At 38.5% G+C, this 23,736-nt stretch overlaps 1 protein-coding gene across 1 annotated transcript in view; it reads right to left on the bottom strand.

The window, feature by feature from the left end:
• The window catches only part of LOC150088463 (serine/threonine-protein kinase Genghis Khan-like), a 905,682-nt gene that overhangs the window by 629,546 nt on the left and 252,400 nt on the right, over positions 1–23,736 (bottom strand). The window contains exon 10 of the mRNA XM_090370169.1: positions 15,296–15,375. Within this exon, the coding sequence (XP_090226295.1) occupies positions 15,296–15,375 (80 nt within the window). The remainder of the gene's footprint in view (positions 1–15,295; positions 15,376–23,736) is intronic.

Genomic DNA, 23,736 nt, shown 5'->3' with positions numbered 1-23,736 from the left:
TTACATCTAAATTGCTAATCCCTTGATTGGTCTTGTTCACATGTTCAATGACATAAGCAGCACAAGGATATTCTTCCGTGATGAACTGAATGTTCATAATAGACATTAAAATGCTAAAGGCAAAAGGATTAAAAGGGTTATGCCATTTTTGATGAGGTTCTCATTTCAGCCAGACTTCTGGCCAAGTAATACCAGCTCGAAATCAATATAATATGATTTCAAATTAATGCGATTTTCTTTAAAGAAATGATTGATGTTAGTACAGTTGTGCCCTCCGTATCCACTGATTCAGTTACCCACGGAAAAAAAACTTAACACATATTACTCGCGTGTCCAATACAATGCTTCCCTTTATATTTTACGATGTCAATTTAAAATCAAATAGCTTCCCTTTATTTTCTTACAACATTGCATATGGTTTAGCCACCAACATTATAATGGTTCTTTTGAGATTTAACAGATGCACTGTTTTCAAACTTTTGGATAATTTCAAGTTTTTTTTTTAATTTGAAAGCAAAATCTTGCGTTTGCCCATCATTTTTGCGATTTATAAAAAATAAAAAATAAATAAAAATAGTTACTATATTAAAAAAAAAAAAAAATCCGATATCCCTGACATAAATAACGAAATAAAATTTGTTCTTTGGCAGTGCGACGGAACACAACAATCGATGCAACATGCTAAATCAAACTAAACATTTGGTCTCTTTTTGTTTTTTTTGAGCAGTATGTGTGAAGACAGCGGGAGTTGCAAGATAATAGGTACACTAATCTCCCAATGACGTCTTATAACGCCGGTTCTTGTTGCTTATTTACAACTTGCAAAATATCTGTTTATACCTATTCTAGTTATTACTTGAATTTTATGATTTCTGGTTGATTTTTTTTTTTTTTTAAATTGAAGTCTTGAAGTGTCCTGGTTAATCCACTTCCCAGTAAATCGAGAGTCTGCTGTACTTTATTATTACCGTATTTAATGTTGGTAATGTCTTACTGTGTGTTTAATTTATGAATTAAACTTTATTACACGTATGTATGTACAAGAAAAGCACATTATATATGGGGTCAGCAGGTGTTCACTTATATCCGCGGTTTCAGCTATCCATGGTCGGTCTTGGAACATATCCCCCACGGATATAGGGGCATTACTGTATATTCGTTGTCCTCTAGATTATTCTACAATTTATTGTATTCAGCATTATATTTGAATCGTTGAGTGTCTGCTTTTGGCATAGGAATTAAAATCATTGTAGATAGCGATGGCATAAATGGAGCTTCAGAACAACAAACATGTTCATCAGTGGCTTGGATCCTCTTGTAATAAGTAAAAGTATGTTTATGAGTTTGGAATTCCAGAGCCTTTTGCAATAGAAACAGACACAAGCTGATTTATCACAGCTATCATTGCATTCATACTGTTTCTCATAGGTTCTTTAGCCGACCGGGCTAGCCAGGTGGGTAAAGTGCCTGCCTGGCAACCCAAAGGTCGTGGGTTCGATTCCCGCCTCGGGCTTGGATCAAAGTACTGCAAAAACCTTGGGAGGTGCATTATGGCCACAGAAGCCGATGCGCCAACTAAAAAAAAAAAAATAAAATAAAATAAAAATAGGTTCTTTAGGAATATTATTAAACCACAAAAGAATGTGAGCATGAGGACTGCCACAATGTTGAAATTCAATCCATTTAAAATAGTTCATGTAATATTTTCAAAATGGACTGAAATGCTTAGACTGAAGTAAAGTTAAAATACAATTCACAAGTTTATTAAAATGAATAGCACACGTTATGATATCTTCATTAACTAACGTCGCCTTTTCCATAAATGAAGACCTTCTGCTTGCTCGTCAGAGATATCCAAACCATCATGTTTTAATTTGTATAAAGTATTTAGCAGTTTAGGCCAACTGATTTCGTTTGAACTCAAAGTTAAGAAGAACGTAGATTTAGCCAATTGTCTGATCATCGCAAACAGATCTCTTTTACGTTGTGTCCAGTATTCAGTTGAATTAGGAATCAATTTCAAAAATGCTAAACTGTTTTCAATGTGGTTATTGATGTATTCTCGAGATTGGATTTGTTCTTTGGTGAGCTTAGTGTTTTTTCCGATGTATTTAAAAGCAACTGTTAATGAATCTCAAGTTCTTAGTCTCATTATTTTCATGGCCATATAAAGATAATAAGATCCACGCCGATCTGATTTACAAAGTTCACTCGATGCCATTGTAGATGGTGTAACTTTTGAAATATCTTTAAACTCTCAATATTGACCAAGGTAAATGCTAGGAAAGGACAATTCTTCGACATGTTCATCAAAAAGTAAACTTTGTGGAACATTTCATTCACCAGGATCTATTCGTAAATATTTCTCATCGCTCCACAAGAAAGGTTTGTTGCTGAGCAACTAAACTTTCCTCAATAGGTATAGCTTCACTCATTTCATCATGTGTAGGAGCATTATAGTGTTCCATATAAGTTCCATAAGTCTTCATCGAAAAATGCTTTGTCAATCTCAATATCATACAGACGATACAAAGGAGTTGAAAGTAGATTCTTTAACTAAACTTTTACATCTCATTTATTTAGCCTCATTATTTCTGCATTAAATATATTAAAAACAAAACTTTCTAGATAAGGGAAAAATCGAAAAAAACAGCATCTTGAATCCCAGAAGGTGCTGTTATTCTGAAAGTTTACTGCATATGATATCAAAATTATTTTTCATCATGTTCCTTTGTGAACACATCATAGTATCCAACCAAATTTGTCAGACAAGACTTCCCCTGTTGAAAAAAAGCAGTGAATTAGGGTTGAATTTGAAAGTGTCTGCAATTCTACCCAGACACGATAGGAGGGAGTATATGATTGGAGCCCTGTCGATCAATTCGGCCCTGGAAAGATTTGCCAAGGCTCAAGGGGAAGAATTTTTTTCAGCCTGGTCTGTACTTGTTAACAGGAGAGACTGCTTCTACAGGGATGGAATACACTTAAATAGAAAGAGTGCAAGAATGTTTGCTGATGCTATCGAGGCAGTGTTAGGTGGGTCGGAAAACTGCTATATTGGGGGAATACAAGGACTAATAGATTAACAGTAGCCACTGGCAGAGGGGAAAGTGATTCTTGCACTGCTTCTATTGGAATGAGCCGCAGCCTGGAAAATAAGATGCAGGATATTTCAGAGACTGCTGGGAATCATTGGGGTACAAGTAAACACATGGGTTGTGTTAGGGTAGCTAAGAAAAAGAACAGGTGCATGTATACTTGCTTGTACACCAATGCTAGGAGTTTAGTAAATAAATTTGATGAATTTGAGGTATTGCTCAAAATATCAAAGGCAGATATTGTGGGGATTTCAGAGATGTTGTGTCATACAGATATAAGTAATGCAGAACTGGAATTTGGGGAGTACAATGTCTACAGAAGGGATAGACAGGATAGGAAAGGAGGAGGGGTTATGCTATTAGTTAAGAAATACATAAAATCCAAGGAAGTGAAGCCAGTCGACATTGCTGGACAGTGTAGTGTCGAGTCAGTTTGGTGTGACATAAGCATTGGGAGATCAAAATTGAGAGTAGGAGTGTGCTATAGGCCTAATGACTCTGATGAGTATAATAAGAAATTGTACAGGGAAATAGAGTGGGCCAGTAAATCAGAGAGTCTTATAATGGGGTATTTTAATTTCCCAGACATTGACTGGAATTTGGGCCCTGGTCACTCACACACTAGCAAGGCTTTTGTGGATTTATTGGATGATTGTTTTCTATATCAGCATGTTCGGGAGGCAAATAGAGGGAGTAATATTCTTGATTTGATTATCAGTAGTGATTCTTCATGCATTAAGAATCTGCAGGTAAATGAACCACTAGGTGGCAGTGATCACAGTGTGCTGAAGTGGGATTTACTCAAAGAGGTAACTAGCATTAGGGGTAAAGGGAAGGGTTATTGCTTTCGTAAAGGCAACTACGATGGACTGAGGGACCAACTATACAGTGGGACCAACTGATGATGTTACCAACAGCAAATTCAAAATGGGAAGCATTCAAAGAACTTATCTTGGAAGCTACTAGGCTTTACATACCAACTAAGAAATATTGTTCAAGGTTTAGGCCTAAGTGGATGTCAGATGAACTAATGAGACATATGGCAGAGAAGAAAAATGCATGGGATACATACAAATTAACACGTAACACAGAAGGCTATGACAGATACAAGTTGATCTGTAACCAAGTTACAAAGGAGGTTAGGCAGGCGAAGGCAGATTATGAGAAATCTTTGGCAAGGGAGGCAAAGAAAAACAGCAAAGAGTTCTTTACTTATGAAAACTCTAGAAGGAAGGGGATGAATCAGATTGTTCCACTTGATATCGATGGGTCAACTGTTGATGATCCTGCTCAGGTAGCTAACAAATTAAACTAAATGAATATTTTGCATCGACATTCACACATGAGGAGTTATTCAGCGAGGGGAATGCCAGAGGTGTATTCAACTCTGGCAGTAAGCTAGAGAATCTTGTAATAACTGAGAGTAAAGTGGAGGAGAAATTGTTGAAGATAAATACAAGAAAGGCACCTGGGATGGATGGGATCTATCCAGTTATATTAAAGGAGGCAGCAAAGGAAGTAAGCAAACCCTTAGCCATAATTATGAGAGCTTCCTTAGACTCAGGGGAAGTACCCATGGACTGGAGATGTCCAAATGTGACCCCAATTCACAAAGGATGATCAAAGGGCAACAGAAGTAATTATAGACCTGTTAGTTTAACTTCTGATCTCGGAAAATTAATGGAGGCACTGGTTAAAGAAGCACTGCAGGATCATCTAGACAAGGCTTCAGTTATAGCTCAGACGCAGCATGGTTTTGTTAAGAGGAAGTCTTGCCTGACCAATTTGATTGGATACGATGATGCAGTCACAAAAGAACTGGATGCAGGAAATAACTTTGATATTATATACTTGGATCTTTGATACTGTTGCACATGGAAGACTGCTGCACAAATTGGAGCAGTGTGGCATTGGAGGCAAATTGCTACTAATGGATAAAGGGGGTGGTAATCAATGGACACTGCTCATCGTGGACTAATGTTATTAGTGGAGTCCCTCAGGGTTCAGTATTCGGTCCATTATTGTTTTCTGTATTTATAAATGATACTGATGATGGTATATCAAGCTTAATGTCCAAGTTTGCAGACGATACGAAGGTTGGCAGGGACACTACTGACACTATGCTACTGCAACAGGATCTGGAAAGGTTGAGCAGATGGGCTGAGAGGTGGCAAATGAAGTTTAATATTGACAAATGTAAAGTACTACATATGGGAAATAGCAACCCCAGGGCAACATATCAACTCTGTGGTACTACACTGACAGTGGCAGAGAATGAAAGGGACCTGGGGGTGGTTGTGCAGGCAGATATGAAGTTTTCTGAGCAGTGCAGATGGGTGCAAAAGTAGCTCATGGTGTATTGTCGATGTTATATAGGAATTTTTCTAGCAGGGATAAGGAGGTGATTATTCCCTTGTATAAGGCAATGGTCAGGCCACACCTAGAGTACTGTATACAGGTCTGGAGGCCTCATTTCAAGAAGGATGTAGAGATGCTGGAGCAAGTACAGAGAAGGGCAACAAGATTAGTGAATGGAACAAAGGGGTGCTCTTAGGAAGAAAGGCTTAAGTTTTGCAAATTACAGTGTCTGGAGACTAGGCACCAGCGAGGTGATCTGATAGAGGTGTATAAAGCCTTGAATGGTTTGAGCATGCTCAATGCTGATGGGAGCATGCTGATGGGATTCTTCCTCTTGCTCAGAATAATCACCTGAGAGGGCATAAATTCAAATTGAGGAAAGATGGGTGTAGGATAGACATGAGGAAATTTTCCTTTAGCCAGCGAACGGGTGGTTGGTTGGCGAAACAGACTTCCATCCCTTGTCGTGGAAGTTGATAGCCTAAATTAGTTTAAGGCTCAGCTGGACTGGTATTTTGAACGAACAGAGGGGTGAAGTGGAAGTGGTTATTTTTTATTTATTTATTTTATTTATTTATTTATTTTTTGGCTGATGCTGCATAAGCTTGCTTTTTTGCATCAAATGCCTCTACTAATGCTAATGCTAAATCCATGCAGTGTCTGAACTATAACTGCAGTCTTGTCTAGATGATCCTACATTGCTTCTTTAACAAGTGACTGCATCATTTTCCATGACACAGAATTCAAAATAACAGGTCTGTAATTACTTGTGTCACCCTTAGGTCCAACTTTGTGAATTGGGGATACATTTGTACATCTCCAGTCCATGGGGACTTCCCCTGAGTCCAATGATGCTGACACAACTATGGCTACAGGTTTGCATACTTTCTTTGTTGCCTCCTTTAATATAACTGGATAGATTCCATCCACCCCAGGTGCTTTTCTTATGTTTAACTTCAACAATTTCTCCTCCACTTTGCTCTCAGTTATTACACAATCATTTAACTCCCTGTTAGAGTTTGATAAGCTTCTGGTCTCCACTTCCCTACAGAATTCCTCATGTGCGAATGTAGATGCAAAATACACATTCGGTTTGCCAGCTACCTGAGCAGAATCATCAACAATCAAACCATCGATATTAAGTGGACCACTCTAATTCATCCCCTTCTTTTCTTCCAGAGTTTAGATAAATAAAGATGTGTTTACTGTTTTTCTTTGTATACTTTGCTAAAGACTTCTCATAATCTATCTTTGCTTACCTAACCGCCTTTGTGACTTGATTACAGACCATCTTATATCTACCACAGGCATCTGTGTCTCTTGAAAATTTACGTGTCCCACGTATTTTTATTCTCTGCCATGAGTCTCATTAGTTCATCTGACATCCATTTAGGCCTGAACCTTGAACTGTATTTTTTGTTGATATGACAAGCCTAGTAACTTCCAAGATTACTTCCTTGAATTTTCTGTTTGTAAAATCATCAGTTGATCCCATTGTATAGAATTTAAAAACTGTCTTAGACCACTGTAGTCACCTTTACAAAAGCAAAAAACCTTCCCCTTACCTCTGATGGTAGTTACATCTTTAAGTAAATCCCACATCAGCACACTGTGATTACTACCTCCTAGTGGTTCCTTTATCTGCAGATTCTTAATGCATGAAGAATCACTGCTGATAATCAGATCAAGAGTATTGCTCTCTCTGGTTGTCTCTCAAACATGCTGCTGTAGAAAACAATCATCCAATAAATCCACAAAAGCCTTACTACTATGCAAGTGACCAACCCACAAGTTCCAATCAATATCTGGGAAGTTATTGAATGGTAAAGTCTAAATGAGAAGCATTCAAAGAAGCTACCAGACTTTTAATATCAACTAAGAAATACTGTTCAAGGCTTAGACCTAAATACTGTAGATGTAAGATGACCTAATAAGACTCATGAGAGAGAAGAAAAATTGATGAGATGCATATATATATATATTACGAGGTGGTACAAAAGCTCTCAGTAAGTACATATAAACAAGTCTGCAATCAAGTCACAGAGGAAGTCACACAAGATAAGACATATTATGAGAAGTCTTTCACAAAAGATTCAAATAAAAACAGGAGGGATATTTCTTTACTTATGTAAAGGCCAGAAGAAACAGGATGAATCACATTGGATCACTTGATATCAATGGTTTAACAGTTGTCGATCCTGCCCAGGTTGCTGAAAAACTGAATAGCTATTTTGTTTCAACATTCACACATCAGTCTTTAGAAAAGAAGATGACAGAAGTTAATCAAATTTTAACAGGGAGGTAAATGATTTTGTGATAACTGATAGGAAAGTGGAAGAGAAGTTGAAGCTAAACATAAAAAGAACCTGGATAGGATCTATTCAATTATATTATGGGAAACAACAAAGGAAGTAAGCAAACCCTTACATATCCATAATTATGAGAGTATCTCTGGATTCAGAGAAAGTCTCTGTGGACTGGAAATGTTCAAATGTATCCTCAATTCACAAAGAAGAATCAAAGGATAACATAAGTTATTATAGACCTGTTAGCTTAACTTCTGTTCCAGGGAAAGAAATGGAGACACTGATTAAAGAAATAATGCAAGACCATCTAGACAGAAAGGAATGCAGTTATACTGCAGGCATATCAATAATTTGTTAATGGGCGATTTTGCCTGACCAATTTGATTGATACTATGATGCAGTAACAGAGGAAATGGATGCAAAAAATAATTTTGATATCATATACTTGGATTTCAGAAAAGCTTTTCATACTGTTAAACATAAAAGACTGCTGTACAAATTGGAACAGTATGGCATTAAGGGCAAGATACTGCAATGGATAAAGAGGCGGTTGAGTGGGAGATGACAGAGAGTAGTTACCAATGTACACTGCTCTTTGTGGATTAATGTCATTAATTGAGTTCATTTAGGTTTATTGCTGGGTCCAGTGTTGTTTTCTATATTCATTAATGATACTGATGCAGGTATATAAGGCTTAAAATCTAAGTTTTCAGATGATACAAAGGTAGGCAGGGTATTTAATGGCAGTAATCAGGGTATGCTACTTCAACAGGATCTAGAAAAATTTTTCAGATAAGCCAAAAAATGCCAATTGAAGCTTAACATTGACAAATGCAAAGCACTGCACATGGATAATATTAATCCCAGATTAATGTGCCAAATGTGTGGTATTACACTCAGGGTAGTGGAAAATAAAAACATGAAAATGAAAATGGAAAATGAAAAGGTGGGGGGGGAATTATGCAGACAGATATGTAATTCTCTTAGATATATTAATAACATGGAAAGTCTCACACTGGGGAAAAGAGTGAACCAGTTTTTGTAAACAAAAAAAAAAAAAAATTTTTTTCTATACATTTTATATACTTTTCATTACTTTGTTTAGTAAAACTCTACACAAGTGCTGCAATTAAGTAAAAACAAAAACAGAAAAAAGTTACATGAAACTATTTTGTTATATTGAAGATCATAAAATTCAGCTTTACTAAGTGTTATGCTGATATTTCATATTTAAATCCAGTTTTCCAGGTTACTTGAAAATTAACAGACATTTCTCATATTTTCAATAAAAAATTTAAAGAATAAACTTTTCTTTGAAGGTAGATTAAGTTTTAGCTGCACGGATACAGGGTAGAATAACACAAAGGACATAACAAATAACACTGTCCAAAATAACAATGTTCAAATTGCAGCAAATGCAAAATTAAAACCTACTATAAAACTAATTTAAATTTTTTAAAAATATATCTTAAGCATTTAAAATCAGTAAAGGTAACATCATCATCATCAGCCATTTTCAATCCACTGCAGGATGAAGGCCTCCCCAGCAACTTTCCAGTTCCTTCTGTTTTGAGCATTGGCCATCCATTTACCCACAAACTCATGAATTTCATCTATCCATCTCCACCTTTGTCTTCCAGACTTTCTTCTAGCTCCTCTTGGGTACCATTCCGTTATTTTCTTAGTCCATCTGTCATAATGAGCTATGTATCCTGCCCAAAACCATTTTAGTTCTTTAGTTTTGATAAGAATGTCCTTTACTTGAGTTTGCTGCCTAATCCATGTATTTCTCTTCTTATCTAACAGTCTGATTCCCAATATAATTCGTTCCAATCTTCACTGTGTAGTTCTCAGTTTCTCTTCCATTCTTTTGGTGAGTGCCCAAGTTTCACTTCCATAAGTCACGGTGGGAAGTATACATTGGTTCATTATTTTAAGTTTCAGACAAATTGGGATATTGCTCTTCAGTATGTGACTATATTTCCTGAATGCTATCCATCCAAAATTTATTCTTATCTTGACTTCCAGCCATTTATCATTATTACAGCTAATAACTTGTCCCAGATAAGTATATGACTCCACCTTTTCAATTACTGCTGCTTCAATCATTATTTCCCTTTCTGTGGCATACGTTTTCATCATTACTTTTGTTTTAGCCATATTCATCTTTAGTCCAAAATCCTAATCTGCCAGGGGCAAAAGTTGATGATGTTGTACAGCAGATATCATCTTTTAAGGGCACAAAAAGGAGGTGATATTGTTGTACACATTGGCACTAATGACATTAAATGTAGGAGATCTACGGTTTTACTTAGCAAATACAGGTAAACGTTGAAAAAATGTCACGAGTTTGGGTTAAATTTGAAAGTGTCTGCAATCCTGCCCACACACAATAGGATGGAGTATATGATGAACCTTTTCAATCAATTCAGCCCTGGAGATTGTGCAGAGCTCATGAAGTAGAAATTTTCTCAGCGTGGTCTCTGCTTGTTAACATGAGAGACTGCTTCTACATGGATTGGATGCACTTAAATAGAAAGGATGCAAGAATATTTGCTGATGCTATCGAGGCAATGTTAGGGGGATCAACAAACTGCTAACTTGGGGGGATTCACAGAATAACAGATTAACAGCTGCAGGCTTCCACTTTTATTGGAATGAGCAGCAGCCTGGAAAGCAGATTGCTGGAGATTTCAGGAACTGCTAGGAGTCGTGAAACAAGTAAATACATGGGCTGTGTTAGAGTAACTAAGAGTAAGTACAGGTGCATGTTTACTTGCATGTACACTAATGCTAGGAGTATAGTAAATAAATTTGATGAATTTTAAGTGCTGGTTAAGACATCCAAGGCAGATATTGTTGGGATATCAGAGACTTGGTGTCACTCAGATATAAGGGATGCAGAATTAGAATTTGGGGAAAAAAAGGATAGCCAGGACAGGAAGAATGTGTACAGAAAGGATAGACAGGATAGGAAGGGGGGGAGGGTTATGCTGTTAGTTAAGGAACACATAAAATCTAACGAAGTGCATCCAGTTGACATAGATGGACAGTGCAATGTTGAGTCAGTTTGGTGTAACATAAGCACTGGAAAAGCAAAAATGAGGGTTGGAGTTTGTTATAGGCCTAATGACTCTAATGAGAACAACGAAAAATTGTACAGAGAAATAGAATGGGCCAGTAAATCAGATTGTGTTATAATCGGGGATTTTAACTTCCCAGATATTGACTGGAACTTGTGAGTTGGTCACTTGCACACTAGCAAGACTTTTGTGAATTGATTGGATGATTGTTTTCTCCAGCAGCATGTTTGAGAGGCAACCAGAGAGGGTAATACTCTTGATCTGGTTATCAACAGTGATTATTCGTGCATTAAGAATTTGCAGATAAAGGAACCACTAGGTGGCAGTGATCACAGTGTACTGATGTAAGATTAACTTAAAGATATAATTACCATCGGGGTAAAGGGAATGGTTTTTGCTTCAGTAAAGGTGACCACAGTGGTCTCACACAGTTCTTAAATTCTGTACAGTGGGACCAACTGATGATGCAACCAACAGCAATTTCTAAGTGGGAAGCATTCAAGGAATTAATCATGGAAGCTACTAGGATTTCATAGCGATTAAGAAATACTGTTCAAAGTTTAAGCCTAAATGGACGTCAGATGAACTAATGAGACTCGTGGCAGAGAAGAAAATGCATGGGATGCATATAAATTAGCACAGAAGCCTATGGCAGATATAAGCTAGCCTGTAATCAAGTTACAAAGGAGATTAGGCAAGCAAAGGCAGATTACGAGAAATCTTTCGCAAAGGATGTTAAGAAAAACAGCAAAGACTTCTTTACTTATATAAACTCTAAAAGGGAGGGAAAGAATCAGATTGGTGCACTTGATATTGATGGTTTGACTGTAGATGATCATTCCCAGATAGCTGCCAAACTACATGAGTATTTTGCACCTACATTCACACATAAGCAGTTATTCAAGAAGGACAGGGCCAGATGTTTATCAAACTCTAACAGGGAGTTAAATGATTTTGTAATAATTGAGAGCAAAGTGGAGGAGAAATTGTTGACGTTAAACATAAGAAAATCACCTGGGGTAGATGGGATCTATCCAGTTATATTAAACAAGTTGGCAAAGAAAGTAAGCAAACCCTTAGCCATAATTATGAGAGCATGCTTGGACTCGGGGGAAGTCCCCACAGACTGGAGATGTGCAAATATATCTCCAATTCACAAAGCGGGATCAAAGGGTGACACGAGTAATTACAGATCTGCTAGTTTGACTTCTATTCCAGGAAAAATAATGGAGTCACTGGTTAAAGAAGCATTGCAGGTTCATCTAGACAAGAAAGCAGTAATAATTCAAACACAGCATGGGTTTGTCAAGAGGAAGTCTTGTCTGACCAATTTGATTGGATAGTATGATGTGGTCACAAAGGAACTGTATGCAAAAAATAATTTTGATATCATATACTTGGATTTCAGGAAAGCTTTTGATACTGTTGCAAATGGAAGACTACTGTACAAATTGGAGCAGAATGGTATTAAGGGTAAGTTGCTATAATGGATAAAAGGATGGTTGAGTGGGAGAAGACAGAGGGTGGTAATCAATGGATACTGCTCTTCATGGACTAATGTTATTAGTGGAGTCCCATAGGGTTTGGTGTTGGGCCCACTGTTGTTTTGTATATTTATCAATGATATTGATGAAGTTATATCAGGCTTAATATCAAAGTTTGCAGATGATACAAAGGTTGGCAGGGTTGTTAATAACAGTAATGGCAGTATGCTGCTGCAATAGGATCTGGAAAAGTTGGGTAGATAGGCTGAGAAGTGTCAACTAAAGTTTAACATTGACAAATGTAAAGTACTGCATGTGGGTAGGAGTAACCCCAGAGAAATGTACCAACTGGGTGGTGTTACACTCAGGGTAGTGGAGAATGAAAGAAACCTGAGGGTAATTGTACAGTCAAATATGAAATTTTCTGAGCAGTGCAGGCAGGCTGCCAGAGTAGGTCATGGAGTCTTGTCAATGGTATACAGGAATTTTGCAAGCAGGGATAAGGAGATGATTATCCCCTTGTATAAGGCAATGGTCAGGCCACACCTTCAGTACTGCATACAGGAGAGGGCATAAATTCAAATTGAGAAAAGACAGTTGTAGGATAGATGTGCGGAAGTTTGCCTTTAGCCAGCGGGTGGTTGATTGGTCGAACAAACTTCCATCTGTCGTTGTAGAAGTTGATAGCTTAAATAGATTCAAGGCAGAACTTGACAAACATTTGGAGCGAGTGGATGGGTGAAATAAGGGTTTTTTTTGGTTAATACTATATAAGCTTGCTTTCTTGCATCATGTGCCTTTGCTAATGCTAATACTAAAAGTCTGGAAGCCTCATATCAGGAAGGAGGTAGAGGTGCTAGACCAAGTACAGAGAAGGGCAACAAGATTGGTGAAGGGAACGCATGGGTGCTCTTGTGAAGAAAGGCTTAGGTTCTGAAAATTGCAGCGTCTGAAGACTAGGCACCTGCGAAGTGATCTGATTGAGGTGTATATAGCCTTGAATAGATTGAGCAGACATGGGATTCTTCCTCTTGCTCAGATTAAAAACCTGAGGGGCCATAGATTCAAACTGAAGAAAGACAGTTGTAGAATAGCTATGTGGAAGTTTGTCTTTAGCCAGCAGGTAGTTGCTTGCTGGAACAAACTTCTATCTGTTGTTGTGGAAGTTGATAGCTTAAATAAATTCAAGGCAGAGCTAAACAAACATTTTGAATGAATGGATCAGTGAAATGGGAAGGATGGGATTTTTTTTTTTTTTTTGGCTGATGCTATACAAGCTTGCTTTCTTGCATCATGTGCCTGTACTAATGATTTTTTTTTTTTTTTTTCTTTTGTTAGTTGTTGGCGCATCAGCTTCTGTGGGCATATTGCACCTCCCAAAGTTTTTGCATTTTACTGTGATCCAAGCCCGAGGCGGGAATCGAACCCGCGACTTTTGGGTTGCCAGGCAGGCACTTTACCTACCTGACTAGCCCGGTCGGCCGTACTAAAGCTAATGCCACATGTGGCAACTGTAAATTATTACTGGCATCCAATATGCAAATCTGTCTGACACTATATAACAAAATTTTATGTCATAAAAAATTAAACTGATGATTTTAAAAATCTGCATTTAGATTACTATTAATATTACAGATACACATGGGTCATTTCAGAAGTTTTCTGTATGTGATCAGTATGCTACTGAAACAAGTAATCAATAAAAAATGATATGCCACAACAATCTCTTGTTCAATGGAATCACCACAAGTCAACACACTTATCTTTGGTGAGGCAGCTAATCAATTCCAGTGATGTGATCAGACATGTTCAGATGACTCGGAGATTTTCTGACAAGCCATTTGATGCTTCTTTTGAATTTGAATTTGTTTGCAAATTCAAACCCAGTTTGATGTTTGCAATCTCTGAGACAGATTCATCACCTAAGCAAACAAAAGTAATCATCATATGGTGACAGGTTCAGGAAATGTGAGAGAGAGAGAGAGAGAGAGAGAGAGAGAGAGAGAGAGAGAGAGAGAGAGAGAGAGAGAGAGAGAGCTTTCCAACCCTACAGCAATTTTTGAATGTCCTGATGGTGACAAGGTGCTGCATTTTCTTGAATGTATACAGCACAGAAATTTTCACCAGTTTGGGTTGATCTTGATGCAATACAGACAACAACCCATCACGTAATAATCTTGCCCAATATTTTTCATTAATGATAGCAACATAACATGGTCAAAAAGCCCCTGATGAGTGTAAACCATGATGCACATCACTTTCAGAGCACCTTGTCTGTAACATGCAATCTTCTTCTAGTGAGATGAAAGGCTCCCATAAGTTCCTCCAAGTCAAATGAATGCACCTATGCTTTGCCCATAGTCAAAATACTATCAAGAAGTGTTCTCCCTCCTGGTGTTGTAAATGGATCACATTACATGCAGATCACAGATGAAATCCATACATGATTACAGCACATGTAAAATCCATTTTGCACAGTCTTTCATTTCCCTCCCCAGTGTGTGTGCTAAGGATACAAATGCACTTGCTCATGAGATTCTCACTTCTATAATTGCCATACAGGAAATGCTACATTGTATTCCAGAACCACATAAAGTTTTTACTAACAACACATACAATTTAATCACTGTTTGAAATCTATATGGGACTCTCACACTTTTTCATTGATTTACATCTGATGACTAAACAAATATGCTTTTCAAATATCACTTAAAAATAACAGCCAGATGATGCCAGTGACACAATTAACAAGGGTTCACTTGCATAAACTATATATGCACACTGGAACTATCATATAGGAAACTTATGAAATCTCCCCCCACCTCTCTCTCTCTCTCTCTCTCTCTCTCTCTCTCTCTCTCTCTCTCTCTCTCTCTCTCTCTCACACACACACACACACACACACACACACACACACACACACACACACACACACACACACACAGAAAGAAAATTAATAACCTTACCTCCCTGATGTAAATGTAAAACCCACAAAAGGCAAATGAAGACCAGAAAATACAGAATTTGCACTTGGTGCGATTGAATCCTAAACAAACAAATAAAATATTTCAAATCAAACTAAATATTTATCTATTTAATGATTATACATACTATTATTTACTAAAATTTGTTACTATATTTATCATTAGCACAGATTGCTTTTCAAGTTATTTAAAATTCATAATAATAATAAAAAGGTGTTATGTCTTGCCTGCCTGGAACCTATACTAAGTGGCCACTTCATTAGGTACACCCATCCTTTCATGAAATGGTGTGCTCCTTTGGGCAACAGCATCATACATTCACACCAGGCAAAACAGAACAGGTGGACAGATACATAAGGATACTGTTTGTGAACAACTCAGAGTGAGAATAGACAAGACAAAAGATTTAAAATGACTTAGAATGTGACATAGTAATCAGTGCAACACACACCAATAAGAGTATTTAAGAAACAGCAACCCTGCTGGGGAATTCACACACAACTTTATCCAGGGTGTATCAAGATTGTTCCAAGGACCAAATAACATCCAGGAAAAAACTCAATCCTGTAGCTGGAAACAGCTTGTTGATGCATTGGAAAGACAGAAGCTGACAACACTTGTACAGGGTAACAGAAAAGCTACAGTTAGTCACACTTAACAACCCAGTACAGCAGTGGCATTCCAAAGAACATCATTTCAGAATGAAAATAATAAATATATTATTTGCATTCTGAAAACTGTACCTTGTCATGGATGGAGTATTACAGCCAACAACTGAAGCAGGTTCCACTCCTGTCAACAAAAACAAGAAAGTAAGGTTATAGTGAGCTCAGAAACACTGACACTGAACAATGGATGATTGGAAAAACATTGCCTGGTCTGATGAATCACAGTTCCTACTACAGGTCGATCATCACTAATCCGGCCACCGGTAATCCGAACATAATTTCTGCAAACATAATTTCAAATTTCCTGTGTCAGTGCACCGACCTGCTGCTACTGTTTTGGTGGCATCGGTTGCAGCATCAGCTGTTGGCACAAATTAGTAAACACTGGCAAGCTATTCCCACTTGTTTTTCTGAATTTATTATTATAACTTGCTCACATTTAGCCCCAGCCATGGTTCCAATGCATAAAGGAAGTGCCTCTCGTGCTGTAAAGTGCAAACACCGTACATTGTCCATAACATATGAAGTTGAACTTCTGAAAAAACTCGACAGCGATGTGTCTGTGAGAAGTTTAACTCTGCTTAATTGTAAATTCCAGCAATTTCTCTCAGTTCCTCTTATTTTAGTAATTTTCTTTTAGCCATTCCCATTTAGCTTTTTTTTTTTTTTTTTTTTTCCACAACACTCTTGTACAAACTTGCAGAAAAACACAACACAATATGATGGATAATATAGTGAACTAATGAACTTGTTTTCACAAAATCTCTAACAATACTGACAAACTTATTGCGACATTTGAGTGTTTATTTTATTGCAATTAGTTTTATTGTAGCGCTCATCGCGCGTGCAATAAACTAATCACAAATAACTTTCATATGTATGCCGTAATAGCGTCACATGTATGTGGCCATACGATGCCAGGTCTTTGAGGGCATTCCAGTCAGCGTGATCCATCTTCCACCGTGGTATCCTTGATGGGTGGCACGATCTTCCATTGAAAAGAGTGGATATTTCAGGCAAGTGGTCACTACCATAAAGGTTGAGAGGTGGCGCTGCCCAAGTATTGGAAGGCTGCATGAATTTAATGCTATGTGAAGTTTTGGGATTTTTAGCAATTCAAACTGTTCAAATTGGATATATTTTATGTTCCTCAAGCTCTGCAGGTGACGGTGAGTCTACAGACACTTATTTTATGCTGAACTTCTAAGGAGTTCAATAGATATGGAAGCTTTCAAATCCCTGTATCACGACATTTGATCTAGTGGTTTGCACTATCACAATGCCATGTAGGTTCAGCCACTGGTTTACATTGAAATTTTTGAGATTGACTTATGTTGCTTGTAATTATTCCTACTAGTTTAAACCTTGCCTAGAACATTAGTTTAAACCTTGCCTAGAACACTGCTAGAACAATTTATGGCTGATTGACAATTTGAGATTTTAATTGTCACATGGAAGCTTCCTCTTTGGGTGCTGAAAAGAAAGGCCTTGTTGTTGTTGCTAGGTGAAGTGACCATAAGGCCCTGTTTTGATTGGCTGTAGCTGCAATATTGAAGAGAGTCAGCAAATTTCTGGTGCAACCTGAGTACTAATATAATAGTTATAATATTTTACATTAAAGCATTCTATTGACTTCTGTGATGTCAGTGCCCCTTGTGTTTTTCTCAGGGCTCAGATAGTGCCCCAACAACTTGTGACAAAAAGTATTGCATTTATAGAGAAATATCAGTGTTTCATTTTCCACCCTCCTCTGACCACAGACCTAGCATGGCTAAGGACCAACTTTTTCCCTGGACAGTCTATGTTGTTCTTAGTGCCCCCAAGAAAACCAAGGAGAAATTAGTCCCGAGTCTCTAGGACAACTCCTTCACTTGAGAGAAATCTTGCAGAAGGATTGCCCCAGAAGGATTGTCCCAGAGACTCAGGAGAAATCTTGCAGAAGCATTGCTCTAGAACTACGACCCATGGACTTGTGGTGTATGTCAAACAGTGGCATATCCAACCTCTACAAGAACAGCATAAATTAAACCCGATAATCTGGAAATCATGGACTCAACAGAAGAACAAGAGACAGAAATCTTACAAACTGAAACCAGAGCCACACGGACTGCTGACCAGACTGAAGATATGGACGACCCTAAGGTAACTCCCATGACAAAGAAAAAACAAACTGGTAGTCCCAAAAAAGTGATAGAGAAACCAGGAATAACTCCTCAGAGCAAAAGGAACAGGAAGAAGTGACAAACACAGGCTGACGCAGCTCCCAAACAGCAGGACTCTTCCTCCCTGCTGGACCCCACCCGCCTCCAGAACAGCTGGACTCTTATGGCCTGCTCCCAGTGGCAAGTAAGCTATTCGAAAGGCTGATATGTAAAAGAATAACTCACCACTATACGAAACAGCTGGACTAATCATGCCAACACAATACGAATTCAAGCAAGGAACTTCTACCACTGACGCCTTGAGTGGCCTTTTTAGGGCGGCTGTGGGCTGTAACAAAAAAATTTCCTTGCCATCTCAGTCGATTTTGCTGGGGCATTCGACATTTGGCAGCCGAGCATCCTAGATAGACTGAGAAGGGCAATGATGATGGGTATTCCCCCTATCGAAGTGGCTTTCAGAAGTTGCCGTGCATATTTTTGGCTTGCAGCCTCAACTAAAATGTCTCCAGAATGCAGCCTTTTGATGGATTTTGAAGATCTTCCCAACTCTTCCTGAATAAAGAAGGGTGACATTCTCTCGAGTGCTTGCTCTCCAGTGGAATGGAGAATGAGAAAAAGCGGACGTCACTGATGGTTGTCTATTCTCAATTCTGGGTCTTTTTTAATTAGAATTATTGGTGTCTTCTGGTCGGTTAGGTAAGGGCCTTGTTGGGGACCCAGAAGAAAAAGAGTGATTTAAATTACTCAAAAGTAAGATAAAAATTTCAGATGCCCTAAGTACCTCACCCACCATGAAGCCCTATGAAGGGATGCCCATTTGGGAAATAGCAGGTACTACATACACAAATGGGATGCCAAGTTCACTTAGGAGCATCATACCCACGTTTCCAATAAGCCTTTACCCTGTTCCAGGACCAAAGGAAGGGAGACTTATTGGAATGCAGTTGACCCTAGCAATAAGAACCACTTGCTGATTGATCCCAGTTGGGCCGGTCTGGGACCTCCCAGCTTGTCGAAGTAAGGGGCCAAAGTGATGTATTAGGGCTGGGCCCTTCTCCCACCAGGATCCCTAATTCCAAGTTTCCACAGGTTGCAGGACACAGCTGCATATGCCAGATTCCATTGATGTAACCTTGGAACCAAGGCTTCGGCATTAGATCCCAGTGATGCTAATCTGAAAGGCCAGCATCACTGGTAGGTCACCCGTACGACGTACAGATACCCACGTCAAGGGCCATTGCTACAGTGCAATCCTATGAAAATGGATTGTTCCGACAGTATAATGCACCACGTAACAAGGCCAGAATTGTGCAGAACTGGTTCTAGGATTATAAGAGTGAATTCAGACTACTGCACTGGCCTCTCTCTGCAGTCACCAGACCTCAATTCAATTGAACACCTGTGTGATGTGTTGGAATGAAAAAATAACACAAAGTTGACCAAATGACAGAAAAAAATTAAACTAATTGAAAACTGGAAGACCTATCCAGTGAAAACTCCCAGCTCAAGTGGAAGAGTTAGCAGGCGTGAACTGGCTACAGTGTAGCACAAAAGCAGAAAAACGTATGTGTACAATAATACAGAGAAGTTCAAATCCATAAAAATCATATATTATACTAATTACAATATCGATCACAGAAAGATCTTTATTTCCACTAAAATAAGAAAGTTGAGTATTTAACCACTAAGATTTAGACTTATGTTCAACTTAGAGACAAATTAAAACATCTTAAGAGTAGGAGACCGGCAGAATTACTCAACAAGTACAGGTCAATGTTGAAAAAAAGCCATGAGTTAGGGTTCAATTTGAAAGTGTCTGCAATTCTGCCCAGATACGATAGGAGGGAGTATATGATGAGAGCCTTGTCGATCAATTCGGCCCTATAGAGACTGTGCAAGGCTCAAGGGGTAGAATTTTTCTCAGCTTGGTCTGAGCTTGTTAACAGGAGAGACTGCTTCTACAGAGATGAGATACACTTAAATAGAAAAGGTGCAAGAATATTTATTGATGCTATCAAGGCAGTGTTACGTGGGTAAGAAAACTGCTAGCGTGGGGGGGGGATACACAGACTAATAGATTAACAATAGCTGCTGGCAGAGGTGAAAATGATTCTTGCACTGTTTCTACTGGAATGAGCAGCAGACTAGGAAAACAAGGTACATGGGATTTCAGAGACTGCTGGGAGTCATTGCGGAACAAGTAAATACATGGGCTGTGTTAGGGCAGCAAAGAATAGAAACAGGTGATTCTATACATGCGTGTACACCAATGCTAGGAGCTTGGTAAATAAATTTGATGAATTCGAGGTTAGCATTAGCATTAGTAGAGGAATATGATGGAAGAAAGCAAGCTTATGCAGCATTAGCCAAAAAAAAATACCACTCCCATTTCACCCCTACGTTCATTCCAAATACCTGTCCAGCTCAGCCTTAAATTTATTTAGGCTATCAACTTCTACAACAAAGGATGGAAGTCTGTTCCACCAATCAACTACCCGCTGGCTAAAGGCAAAGTTCCGCACATCTATCCAACATCTGTCTTTCCTCAATTTGAATTTATACCCTCTCAGGTGATTATTCTGAGCAAGAGGAAGAATCCCATCAGCATTGAGCATGCTCAAACCATTCATGTCTTTATACACCTCAATCAGATCACTTCGCAGGTGCCTAGTCTCCAGACACTGTAATTTGCGAAACTTAATCCTTTCTTCTTAAAGAGCAACCCTTTGTTACATTCACTAATCTTGTTGCCCTTCTCAGTACTTGTTAAAGCAGCTCTACATCCTTCTTAAAATGAGGCCTCCAGACCTGTATACAGTACTCAAGGTGTAGCCTGACTATTGCCTTATACAAAGGAATAATCACCTCCTTATCCCTGCTAGAAAATTTCCTGTATATCATTGACAAGACACTATGAGCTACTCTTGCAGACTGTCTGCACTGCTCAGAAAACTTCATATCTACCTGCACAATTACCCACAGGTCCTTTTCGTTCTCTACCACTGTAGTACCACAGAATTGATACGACACTCAGGGGTTACTGCTGCCCATATGTAGTACTTTACATTTGTCAATGATAAACTTCATTTGCCACCTTGAGAGCCCATCTGCTCAACTTTTCTAGATCCTGTTGCAGCAACATACTGTGATTAGTGTCCTTAACAACCCTGCCAACCTTCATATTGTCCGCAAACTTGGATATTAAGCTTGATATACCATCATCTATATCATTTATAAATACAGAAAACAATGGACCCAACACAGAACCCCGAGGGACTTCACTAATAACATTAGTCCACGATGAGCAGTGTCAATTAATTACCACTCTCTGTCTTCTCCCACTCAACCATCCCTTTATCCATAGTAGCAATTTGCGTCCAATGTCAAACTGCTCCAATTTGTTCAGCTGTCTTCCATGCAACAAAAACCTTTCTAAGATCCAAATATATGATATCAAAATTATTCCCTTCATCCAGATCCTTTGTGACCACATCATAGCACCCAATCAAATTGTTCAGGCAAGACTTTCCCTTAACAAAACCATGCTCTAGATGTTCTTGCAGTGCTTCTTTAACCAGGGCCTCCATTAATTTTCCTCGAACTGAAGTTAAACTAACAGTTCTATAATCACTTGAGTCGCCCTTTGAACCTCCTTTGTGAATTGTGGTTACATTTCCACATCTCCAGTACATGGATACCTCCCAAGTCCAAAGAAGCTCTCATAATTATGGCTAAGAGTTTGCTTACTTCCTTTGCTGCCTCTTAATATAACTGGATAGATCCCATCCACCCTGGGTGCCTTTTTTTTTACGTTTATCTTCAACAATTTCTCCTCCACTGTCCTCTCAGTTATTACAAAATCATCTAGCTCACTGCAAAGTTTAAATCACCTCCAGCATTCCCCAACCAGAATAACTCCTCATGGGTGAATGAAGATGCAAAATACTCATTTAGTTTGTTACTACCTGAGCAGGATCATCAACAGTTGAACCAATCAATATCTGGTGGACCAATCTGATTCATCCCTTTCATTCTAGAGTTTCCATAAGTAAAGAACTCTTTGTTGTTTATCTTTGCATCCTTTGCCAAAGATTTCTCATAATCTGCTTTGTGACTTGGTTACAGACCAGCTTATCATAGGCTTCCATGTCACCCATTAATTTATATGCATCCCATGCATTTTTCTTCTCTGCCATATGTCTCATTAGTTTATCTGACATCCATTTAGGCTGAAACCTTGAAAATATTTCTTAGTTGGTATGTAAAGCTTAGTAGCTTCCAAGATAAATATTTTGAATGCATCCCATTTTGAATTTGCTGCTGGTAACATCATCAGTTGGTCCCACTGTATAGCATTTATATACTGTCTCAGACCACCGTAGTTGCCATTACGAAAGTAAAAACCCTTCCCTCTCCCCCTGATGGCAGTTACCTCTTTGAATAAATCCAACTTCAGCACACTGTGATCACTGCCACCTAGTGGTTCCTTTATTTGCAGATTCTTAATGCAAGAAGAATCACTACTGAAAATCAAATCAAGGGTATTACTTCCTCTAGTTGCCTCCCAAACATGCTGATGTAGAAAACAATCATCCAATAAATCCACAAGAGCCTTGCTAGTGTGTGAGTGACCAATCCACAAATTCCAGTCAATATCTGGGAAATTAAAATCCTCCATTATAAGACTCTCTGATTTACTGGCCCACTCTATTTCCCTATACAGTTTCTTATTATACTCATCAGATTCATTAGGCCTATAACACACTCCTACTCTAATTTTGATCTCCCAATGCTTATGTCACTCCAAACTGACTCGACACTGCACTGTCCAGAGATGTCGACTGGCTTCACTTCCTTGGATTTTATGTGTTTCTTAACTAATAGCATAAACCCTCCTCCCTTCCTATCCTTCCTGTATACATTGTATTCTCCAAATTCCAGTTCTGCATTCTTATATCTGTGTGACACCATGTCTCTGATATCCCAACAATATCTGCCTTTGATGTTTTGAGCAATACCTCAAATTGGTCAGGTGTTGGTCAATACATCAATGATAAGATATTGTTGGGATATCAGAGACATGGTGTCACACAGATATAAGGAATGCAGAAATGGGATTTGTGGAGTACAATGTGTACAGAAACAATAGACAGGAAAGGAAGGGAGGTGGGGATATGCTATTAATAAGAAACACATAAAATACAAAGAAATACAGCCAGTCAACATGGGTGGACAGAGCAATGTCGAGTCAGTTTTGTATGACATAAGAACGGGGAAAGCAAAATTGAGAGGAGGAGTGTGTTATAGGCCTAACGACTCTGATGAGTATAATAAACAACTGTACAGAAAACAGAGTGGGCCAGTAAATCAGATTGCCTTATAATGGGGAGTTTTAATTTCTCAGATATTGACTGGAATTTGTGGGTTGGTCACTCACACACTAGCAAGGCTTTTATGGATTTATTGATAATTGTTTTCTATAGCAGCATGTTTGGGAGGCAACTAGAGGAAGTAATACTCTTGATCTGGTTATCAGTAGTGAGCAGGAGCGGCAGTGCTTAGCACATGCTTCTTGTTTAGACTGGGGTAAAAG

The sequence above is a fragment of the Mastigoproctus giganteus genome, chromosome 3, assembly GCF_048544385.1.
Source record: "Mastigoproctus giganteus isolate SK-2022 chromosome 3, ASM4854438v1, whole genome shotgun sequence".
Taxonomy (NCBI): domain Eukaryota; kingdom Metazoa; phylum Arthropoda; class Arachnida; order Uropygi; family Thelyphonidae; genus Mastigoproctus; species Mastigoproctus giganteus.
The sequence above is the reverse complement of the archived record's forward strand: the minus strand, read 5'-3'. Positions and strand labels throughout refer to the sequence as shown.